General features: G+C 47.5%; 1 protein-coding gene across 1 annotated transcript in view; it reads left to right on the forward strand.

Annotated features, from left to right (window-relative positions):
- T265_08154 (hypothetical protein) overlaps positions 1 to 11,226 on the forward strand; it is a gene marked incomplete at both ends in the record, with an annotated part of 93,647 nt that overhangs the window by 79,781 nt on the left and 2,640 nt on the right. The window contains 5 exons of the mRNA XM_009173874.1: positions 2,670 to 2,971; positions 3,789 to 3,929; positions 6,908 to 7,385; positions 8,417 to 8,780; positions 9,716 to 9,865. Coding sequence (XP_009172138.1) covers positions 2,670 to 2,971; positions 3,789 to 3,929; positions 6,908 to 7,385; positions 8,417 to 8,780; positions 9,716 to 9,865 — 1,435 coding nt within the window. The remainder of the gene's footprint in view (positions 1 to 2,669; positions 2,972 to 3,788; positions 3,930 to 6,907; positions 7,386 to 8,416; positions 8,781 to 9,715; positions 9,866 to 11,226) is intronic.

An 11,226-nucleotide genomic window follows, 5' to 3' on the forward strand; every position in this document is an offset into this window, starting at 1 on the left:
CCAGCCCTCGTTCAACCTTCGGGTGGTATGGCAGCTAGGCACCGAAAGGGTGCTACAACTGAACGGTTGAAGAGGAGTGGCGAATCAGCTGTGAGGCTCAGGGGCATATGAGGCCAGTGTGAAGACAGTATACTCTGTAGCGCAGTCGTTAGATCATCTACCCGGACGCGTCTCTTTGGTAATTCCGCCTTCCCTTGGTCTTCATACTTTTCAACGTTTTTCATTCCGCTACGCTGACGTGATGCTTTCTCAGACTGTTGGATTTCAGACTAAGTCTTTAAGCTCAAGTTATTCAGTTGAAGTCAGTTTTTTCGCCAGTAGGAAATATGCATTTGGCGTTCGATTGCTAATTACGGGTATGTGGTACCACATGATTTGATGTTTACTCCACACCCGCAGTTTGCAAAGCGCTACCACCAACTAAGGTGGGATGGACTTCTAGATGGGGCAAATTATGTTGGATACCAAGCTGGCGACATAATGACCGAATGCCCACCAGGGGCCAACTCTTCAGCGTAACACGCTGTTCGTAGACCTAGGTGCGTGCACTCCAGGATCCATACAGATCCACGTGGAGACTCCTCATGTTCAACTGTAATGGCCAGTGTAATTTCTGCTACCGAGGTTTGGTTGGCGAAACTGCAACCACGGCTAACACTTCGTAGGTGGGACTGTTAGGGAGGTGTCATGTAAAGGTCATTGGAGTTGCTCGAAGGCAAAATCAGTCTGTCAACCATGTTTTCCGGGGAGCCTTCATAGCTCAAAATCAATGCCATGAAAGTACGGCTGACTCCCTGAATAGCCCGTTTCTAGTAAGTTACGGTGGATTGGCTGATGACGAAATTACTTCTCGTACAGAGAAGGTCAGAGTAGCTTTTGTCAACCTCCGATACAAAAAGTGATACCAATTTGTCAGAGTTTGAACATATACCACAGCAGTGCGATCCTTGCTGCTTTATGGATCGGCAACATGGTCTTTACGCGCAGACGACACGCGAAAGCTATCAGTGTTTGGCCATCGTTTTCCGAACTATTGATTGGGTCTGATGAGAACAATGCTGAGGAAGAAGGAACTCTCCCACAGTGGATGAGATACGCCCCATACACGACGATGGTTAGGACATGTACCTCGCAGAGCTGTTTTCACCCAGTATGGTGCTTTGCGAAAGTGACCGGGAGGCGGTCAGTCTACGGTCCGGCAACGAAGTATGGAAACACAAACCACCACTAAACTCGGTCGGATTGACCACTACCGCCTTCCTGGATGGGGACTTTGGGACTCAATTCATCAGTGATTAATGACAACCACTCACTCGTACATCGCTGTGCACCTGTTGGCTTTTTCGTTCCCTCAGATCTACCTGATCGTTCCGTCGCCTTCATTGTTTAGCTACAACTTCCGTTGTCCCATTCTTTGGTGGGCAAACATACTCTTGGTAAATGGTTTATAGAAAGAAAGCGTTCAGCTGTAGCACCCTTTCGGTGCCTAGCTGCCATGCCACCCGAAGGAAGCACGAGGGCTGGGATACTGCCAGGTTGCCCAAGCCTAGACAGGGGAAGTCGAGAGGTAGAGGTCGGATTCGAACCACGGACCTTCCGGTCAGTAAATTCGCGCTCTTACCACTTGGGCATTCACGGCGCACTTACGAAGTCTTCTGGTCATCAGAAAGCCATCTAATCAGGTCACTTGACGCCATCTTGTGTTTTCAGCCGAGCGCCCGAAAGTCTTGTACCCTTCTGACAACACAGTGGGCATTTGACATCATCTGTCGCGATCGTCACACGTGACAGACTGAACACTGATGCATGAGTGATCCGTCAGCAACAAGCCCCCTCCAGTTTCATTCTCTTTACCTAACCTCTGAGCTGTGATCGAAATATCAATGCGCTAGGCATCTTACATCACAATTTTTGTGTATCTTTTCAAATGAATCAGTTTATCATCAGCGCAGCCTACGAAGCGTGAGTAATTCTTAAAACTACTTCGATGTTTCCAGCAGACCTGGAGACACCGATGGTTTAACACTGACATCTTCCCCATGTCGCCTGCGCGTAGGGGCCACGTCCTTGATCCATAAAGCAGTATAGATCGCACCACTGCAGTGTAAACCCTACCCTTGACAGGCAAACTGACGTCAGTGCCATAGACGTCGGAGGTTGGCAAAAGGTGTCCTGGTTTTTCTGATTCGAGAAATAATCGCTCTTCACTTACCGGCCTTCTCCACACTCCCTTCCACCATAACGAATCGTTCCACACCGAACAGTTCCGACCGTAAGTTGACGCGCGATGAGAATGTCGGCGACCAGTGGGTGTGCGTGGGGATGTCCGTGAAGTACATAGCTCCGCACACGCGTCACCGAATGCAGGTACGCTTCTGTAGCGTCTTCCTCTCTGCTTCCCGCACACAATGACCCCAAGACCATTTTTCACTCCGCAAACAGAAGCTTCAATGAGTGTAAATATTTACCATTCAACATCACGAGATCTCGGTAACTAGTGGAACTACCAGTTTCTCTCATGAAGATACCACCATTAGGCTTTCTGAGCGGTTAGTTTTCCATGAATCCATTCCCTTGTTGAGGGTGCAAAGTATAACCACGCAAATTCGTTTGAGTCAATCAATATTGTCCCACACTCATCAGCCATTTGCACTATTCTCAATTTTCAGCTCTATCGCATTGCATTTGTGGTGCCGCACTGTTAGACTCCCCGTTGGCTGTGCTTTCTCACGCATCCTCCCATCTACTCCTGTCCCGTCCGAGCAAGCTCAGTACGACTTCGAATCGTCTGTTTCTCACCGACGCGTGGACGCCACACCTTCGTTTGCAATCGACGACAGATGTCATCGGGCTGTCACCGGTGAACGATCGCCCTCTTATCAGTTGTATCAGCTCTTCGTCCTCTCTCCGCCGTCTGCACCGGCCAAGTCCGGGTGCTCACATCCCCTGCATGGTTGATGTCTATCACCATGTGAGTTCCCTGTGTACATGTCACTTTTTTGGTCGTTTCGATGTTACCTACGAAGCGGACCCTGGTCCCCGGACAGTATTTGTCAGTCGAATGGCTTTGTCCACCGCATCGAACTGCATCGGTGTACCCCGACAGTCGATTTGTCCTGAGCTCCAGGTGTAACCGCATTCAATGGTGCCCTCCTTAATTTCCATTCTCCTTCCCTTTTGCTAGTAACCACCATATTCAATGTAGTGATCATTGGACGGACTAAACGGCGATCGCAAGTTTCACAGCCGAGCGATGAACGAGCCTTTGTGAGAGCTGTAATCATTGCTGATACCCAGGATGATAGAAATGCGCTAGTGTATGTTCATGCCTGTTACAATGGACGCGTATGCTCCGGCTTTTATCCGTCCAACCGTCAACTATTTGCCGCACAACATAGTGTGCTCACTGTGTTGGGCGAGATGGTCCAAGTGGTTAGAGCGCGAATTTACTGACGGGAAGGTCCGTGATTCGAACCCGACCTCTACCTCTCGACTTCCCCTGTCTAGGCTTGGGCAACCTGGCAGTATCCCAGCCCTCGTACAGCTAGACACAGGAAGAGCGCCACAGCTGAGCGATTGTTTTGTATTGTGTTAGGCCTATCTGGTGTGCGAACAACAAGCACAGGGCAAATTATTGAAACAGTGAGGAGGACAACATCCGGTCATTTTGTTCGCAGGGAACTGATTTTTCATGGGTGCACAAGAGGTTGTGTTTAGATAGTGTTTATTTTGTATACCCATTTCGACTCTATTTTATTCATTTTTACCCTTCTTTCCTCTGCGGCAAGTTGCGCTTCGCTGTATCGCCGGAGTTGGATCACTACCTGGACCACGCGTCACTCGTCAGTGACCCGTTTGTCTGTCCATTGTGCTCGTCGTCAATGACCACCCGATGGGCTCTTTCCGAGCACGCTTTCGTGGAACATTGGGTAAGTGAAAAGGCGTGTACTCGGCTGTTTTATCATTGCCTTCATCCTAACAGCTTTGTGCGTTCCTGTGACTTTCCAGTTTATAGTGGACGGGGTAAGAGTTACAGGAATTGTTTTATGGCAGTCTCTGACTTGTGAGCTATCTTGGGATCTCTGGCCTAATCTTAGACGGAACCCTGAAATTTACATCAGTTGAAGCTTCGCGTCCCCTTATCCGTTCCACCAACGTTGAAAGTATACAACTGATGAAACATTAACGTTTTCTTCGCATGTATCGATCGGATAGTAGCAAAACCGTCGCGTTTGGTTGGATACCGGTAATTTTCCGGTCTGATCGTTCTGATGTATTCAATCGGTAGCGACCTGACATTGGGGGGGGGGTATTGCATAAATGACCCATCTTCATGATATGACTTGCAATGGATGACGTCAGAGCACGTGTGACCTTTTGTGCGGTTTTTTGTTGTAAAAAGCACTCTTTCGGTGCCCGGCTGCCACGCCATCTAAAGGGACCACGCGGACTGAGGCACTGTTAGGTTACCCAAGCCTAGGCAGCCGAGATGCTGAGTTTGGGTTCGAAGCACCAGCCCTCCAATAGGTAAATTCGTGCCCTAACCACAGAGGGTTCAACACGTATTACGATGGAACACCGGAGAAATCGTAATAACCCATTGTTTCGTATTCAAAATCAACCGAACTGTTGTACCGTCTCTAGAGATTCCGGGAGTCGGCCTTGGGTTCATTGTCCGTACGAGTTCCAGTTGGCTTCGGTTTTTTTTATACGCATGTTTGCGAACGTACGAGTTCAAGTGGCTTCGGTTTTTTTTATACGCATGTTTGCGAATCACTCGTCCGGTTCAAGTGACCAGTACTGGAACCCCCTGTTTGGCTGTAGAAATGACAATCTGCTCGTAGGTCGGAGTTGTGTAGCAGCAGTTTTGGCGGAACTAAAAGAAATAAAGTCACTCTGCTCGATTCAGAGTTCTTGATTTGTTCCTGTACGTTTTCAAGTCGTGTTCACGGACCTCTACACTACTCACTTTGTCGGGCGCACTCTTACCTTTGTTTCACGATATTTGGACCTCTAACCGATGAGCAGCAAACAACTCATATACGCGCTTACCTGTTTTACATTACATTACATCCTTCAATTGGTAAATGTTTGGGACCAACTGGGAAGTCACCTTTTCAGAGAGGTTTGGTAAACGATCGGTGGATTTATTGCTGGGCAACGTTTCGCTTTTGACACAAATGCTTCGTCAGGCCAAGTGGGTAAGTAAGTAGGTTGATTGAGTTTTAAGGCAGTCAGGGAACCAATCCGTGAGATTCCTTATGATTAGCCGAATTGATCAGTGCTGGATGTTCAGTCTGATGTTCCTCTCTGTCAGGTTAGTGGGGATGACTAACATTTACGAGAAATTGGTTGGGGGGAGAGATGATTTGTCTTCATGTTGAACCCGGATTTTCCGTCCTCGTTTTTTCAGTCTAGGACACCTTAATGGAAAAATTCATCATAAACGGGAGATCCACTTGCGTCTCTCGTGAAAACCAAATTGATTTGCAACTGAGTGTATTTCTCCTCTTGGGGTCGTTCACAGATTTCGTTCACCTGTGTTCATCAAAGGGTGCCGGTTTGGGTATGGAGGTGAGGTGGTCACTCGGATCTGACCCTTTTTGGATGTTGTACTTTTAGACCCAGATCATTTCGCTGATAACTGCACATCGCCTCGTGTCGTCTCGGCTGATCTAAGACCCCTCTCCACACGGTTGCAAGTTCTACCCCGTCTATTCTATTTACGTTGGGATGCTTGGCGATTTCCACCACCTTGGCCACCAGTCGTCCTGATATGAGGTGTGTGTAGGAACTGTGTAACGACTGTACGAAGGTTTATTTAAGTAAGACAGCCAGGAAATTGCACACCGGAATCGGTGAGCGTAAGCGTTTCAGGCGATAGTCAAAGGTTCGCTAATGGCAGGGCATGCACCAGACACTGGGCATAGGATAGATCTAAAAAATGTGGACATCCTGATACGGGGTTTGAGATTCATACCACAGCGACTGGTGGCCAAGGTGGTGGAAATCGCCAAGCGTCGCAGTGTGAATGGAATAGAGGGAGTAGAACTTGCAAACGTGTGGAGAGCGGTTTTAGATCAGCCGAGATGACACGAGCCGATGTGCAGTTATCAGCGAAATGATCTGGGTGTAAAAGTAAAAAAATCCAAAAAGAGTTAGATCCGATTAACCACCCCACCCCCAAACTAGTAGTCCAGGCACCCTTTGACGAACATAGGTGAACGAAATCTGTGAACGACCCCTAGACTGAAAAAGGAAGGACGAAAAATCCGGGTTCAACATGAAGACAAATCACCCCCCCCCAGCCAATTTATCGTAAATGTTAGTCATCCCCACTAACCTGACAAACAGGAACATTAGATTGAACACCTAGCACTCATCAAGTCGGCTAGTCATAAGAAATCTCACGGATTGGTTCCCTGACTGCCTTAAAACTCAATCAACCTACTTACTTACCCACTTGGCCTGACGAAGCATTTGTGTCAAAAGCGAAACGTTGCCCAGCGATAAATCCACCGATTGTTTACCAAACCTCTCTGAACAGGTGAATATCGTTGTTACGAACCGCTGGCGGTCACACTAACAAAATGGGGTTCAGTTTTGCCTTTTGTACCCCACGCGGGAGTTCGAATTTGATTGCCCTCAAGGAGACCAAACTGAACGAAAGACTACTCTGTTAGACGTCCCGTCATCCGTAAAGTTCATCTTCCGTGGTATCGCATGCTGTTTAAAAAACGATCTCTTTTACGGGTAGCTGCTCATTTGACACATGAGTTTGTTTGGAACGCTTTGGTCGTTGGCAGACGCAAATCACCGAGTTCTGCATTTTAGCGCGGCGTAGCACCTTCGTACACACAACCCAGGGTGCTGGTCCTAGCCAGTTTCTCGATATTTTCCGTTGCAGGGTCTTCTTTGTTTCATATGTTGTTTGCTGCCACCGTCAAACACGCCGAGGGGCCCAGACAAAAGACCCTCGTCACCTACCACCAATCATCATCAGCCGAGCAAAGAGACCTCCGGCGCGGCCTCACATGGGACTACCGACCAGACTAATACCAGTTCTTCTCCGACCGACGCCATGTTGGTTTGTCCTGCTCCTACAGCATCCCTACGTCCACCACAATCTGCCATATCAGCCGTTTCAGAGAACGCATCTTCCACGGGGACAGTCAACATTTGGGAGCACATTTATCGCTGCATGCGTGAGCGAAGTGAGTTGCTGCAGAGCAAACAGCCAGAGTCAACAGGGCAGTCCACTACTACCGGTCTGCGTCAACCAGGCACTACTGTGAAATTGGATAAATTTGGATGCGGAGCAGGTTGGTGCCGAAGTCAACTGTCTTCAAACAAAATCAACGGACAGTCCGAGTCGAACACTGGCAGTGAGTTGATTTTATGATGGATTCTTATTCCATTCCACTGAATACCGAACTTTCGTAGTCTTCACGTCTGAGTGCGCTTGGTTTCAGTTGGACAAATGGCAACGTGCTGTCGACCAAATGCAGATGGCCAATGATTGGTCGGAATAACAACCAATCCATGTCAAACGGTCAAACGCTATTCGCCTATCACCCAGGCACGAAACACTATCGTGCTATCGTATTTCCTGACATAAGCTAGTGGGCGGTACGACAGAAGACTGGTCATATCCAACCGTTTGGTCTGGAAGGTTTTCAGTTGTACAGTTACCTTCGATACTGCCCCATTTGGTTTGAAGTAGAACATAAGGTTGGCGGAAACCCGGGGACTGCGCCTACCTGATGAGCCCCAAGAAGGGCGAAACCGGTCGTGGGCAGTCGATGGATTTTCAGCAGCCTTATGAGTAGTACATTACAAATATACGTGTATCGCGATATTTCAAATATCGTAGCGACTGAAACATGAGGCGGCCTGGTGCAGCACATTCAGTTGCCTGAGAACATCATAAACGAGAGATTCAGCTGGGTTCCAGGTGGGTCTCTCAAAAGAACCAAATTAGTTTACAGGTGAGTGTATATTCGCTGCCCTATTCTTCTTCAAGACCCCAATAGGGGTCTTAGATCTTGCTAAATGGAACAATCTGAGACAGCTTCTCTTACTACGCGATGAGTCACACAGTCGTGATCATCGTTGCATCTACACTGAAGCGCTAGTCCTCAAAGGTCGTAGGGAACACAACTAATGATTAAATCACTAGTTGTGGGAGATCGTCGGTGGTGACAAATGACTATTTAGACACCTTTGATGCGAAATCGAGAAGACATCTTCAATCTGACTTATTCCTTCAGCTGAATGTTCAAACAATCGTAATGCTGTCATCGGTGCTTACGTGAATGAATTCCACTTGGGACACCTCACCTTACATGTTTATACTGATCGTCCATGCAATTGGGGATCAAGCAAAAATTCACATCACTAAGTTTCACTCTTACAGGTTTCAAACGGTGTGCTGATGGCAATGTACATGAAGTCGATCCAGCCGATTGCATCTTGGTTGACAGTTCACCTGAAGTCTCTCCACGTTCTGAACGTACCAGTGTGACTGCATCTGAGTCTGACTATACAGCCGGATCTCAACGAAGCAAACGGCGACTAGTCATCGTGGATAACGATGACCAAGAGCAGCAGGTTGATAGATCTTCCTTGCGGGATGCTACAGACAGTCCAAAAAATGACGGTGTTCTCAATCGGACGGAAGACTTGACCGGGAACGTTGTTGTGACGCAACCGCTACGCACATGTTCTACGCGGTATTCGGAATTGGGAAATTCTGCTTCCAAAGACGAATCAGGTTCATTGTAAGTCGTGATCCCTTTTTGCTGTTATCCTTCCATTACGCCGTTCATGGTCTGATCAGTTGCAATGTTTTTGATGTGAAGCTTCGGACTCACAGAACAAGGTTTCTTAGACCGATAGCAGTCAGGGCATCCGGCCTGACAACATTAGGCGAGCAGGACAGTGTAGGTAATTTCGAAAGCGGAGTTCCGCTCTGTTCTCACCAATGTTAAAAGTACTTTGATGTCTCTCTCCTTATCCAGACTGAATAGTGTTGTCGAATCCGGTTGGAAAAGTGCTCAACGCATCGTACAGATGCCAAATACTTGTCTTTCCGACTGAGATGAGATCTGTGGTTGTATAAGTCGGGGAGAATTTGTTTGCTTTATCGATCGGTTGCGTGTTTTGCATTGTCGCTTGATCAACCCATTCTCTGAAAGTCGTTCTGTATGATTATAATATCGGTTTGAAGTGACTGACTTGGTTTTCCCGGGATAAGTGAATGACCAGTGGCACAATCGATGCGTTTCTATGTTTACAATGCATTGAACCGATAGTGAAATGCCTCAATAAATTGTTCTGCAGTCGAGGAAACAATTGGTAGCTCAGGTTGCAATGATGACCGTTGGTTTGTTCGTTGAGCTGGACAGTTTGGTTGCAAACGTTTCATCATCAGTGCATTGCAAGTGGTTTTTGTGTTAGGCTCGGCGAACCAACCATAAGGTATCCTCACTTTTTGGCTCATGCTTTGGTCTTTTGTCTGTCCCAATCATTCCAGTCTGTGCATCATTTGTGGCGAACAGCAGTTGGTTTGTTGTTGAGCTGGACAGTTTGGTTGCAAACGTTTCATCATCAGTGCATTGCAAGTGGTTTTTGTGTTAGGCTCGGCGAACCAACCATAAGGTATCCTCACTTTTTGGCTCATGCTTTGGTCTTTTGTCTGTCCCAATCATTCCAGTCTGTGCATCATTTGTGGCGAACAGCAGACGTTGGACACGTGGGAAGACCATTCACTGTCTCATCGTAATCCGCAAATGCCTTGGAACGGCATCCAACTTTCCGATCCACGTCGTCTTGTCCTAATGCACCGGCAGACGAAGATATACAAGTGAGCAACTCTTTTTCCTTTTTTCGTCGATTGACGGTGCGTTTGCCTGCGACTCCACGAACGTCATTTGTAGACACAGGATGTCTGGATGATCGATGGTATCTATGTCGTTTAATTTGGATCCAGCATGACTTTGGTTACAGTGGCTAGCCGGATCGGGTTACCCTGATTCACAGTATGAACGTCCTCTGATATGCACCATGCCGTTTATTCTACTGCATGCAGTCAACCATTCGTCTTTTTGTGATCATCTTCTGATCGACTGTCGATAGATATCGACCAATCGAATCGCATCGTTGTAGCCAGCAGACAGATTGATAGATTTGTGTTGATAGGGAATACTTCCACGTGAACACTGTTCCTCCTGGTCCAGAAACAACATCTAGAGTGTTTCGGGACTGTGGACTGATTTTGCTCCGCCTAAAAATCAAACTGCCCAGTGTTGTACCGTGTGATGGATGTTATTAGTCCCAACTTCTCAGTTGCCGTAGCTACATTGTCTGCTCAAGTGAACGCACGCAAATAAGACTGCACAATTGATCAGACCTCGTGTGTCATGATGGGGTTGACTGTGACTTTCGCGTATAACGTCACTGGAAAGATTGTATGAGTGTGTGTGTGTGTATGTGAATTTGTTGATCTGGCTGGTGGACATCGCTTGCCAAACCTTATGTGGTTTGCTGGGTTATCTGTGTTTTTCATTTGCATTTAACCGTCGTAGTTTTGTACTGCATCCATTTGGGTTCCGTTTTATTGCATTGTCCCCAGTGCGTATGAATAAATCTATGCGTAAATGTATAAATGACCCCCCGTCATAATACCTGACATCTCCGAGTGGTCAGTCCAGGACGGTGCGAGCTTTCAGTTTCGTACAGGGGCGAGAGGGACCAAGTGGTTAGAGCGCGAATTTACTGATCGGAAGGTCCGTGGTTCGAATCTGACCTCTTCCACTCGACTTCCTCTCTCTAGGCTTGGGCAACCTGGCAGTATCCCAGACCTCCGGTTTGCTTCTGGTGGCATGGCACCGAAATGGTGTTACGGCTGAACGATTTTAATATATACAACAATAGAACTAGGTGACTGCGTAGTCACCCGATTTTAGATTTCAAGCCGGCCCCTGTGCTCTGATATGATTCCTATTTTTCCATCGGGCTACTTTCAACATCTTTTTGATTTATTTGAATGTTAATAAAACATATCATTCAGCTGTAACACCCTTTCGGTGACTAGCTGCCATGCCATACGAAGGAGGCACGAGGGTTGGGATACTGCCAGGTCGCTTAAGCCTAGACAGGGGAAGTCGAGAGGCAGAGGTCGGATTCGAACCACGGACCTTCCGATCAGTAAATTCGCGCTCTAAC

This window comes from Opisthorchis viverrini, assembly GCF_000715545.1.
Source record: "Opisthorchis viverrini unplaced genomic scaffold opera_v5_204, whole genome shotgun sequence".
NCBI classification, from domain to species: Eukaryota; Metazoa; Platyhelminthes; class Trematoda; order Opisthorchiida; family Opisthorchiidae; genus Opisthorchis; species Opisthorchis viverrini.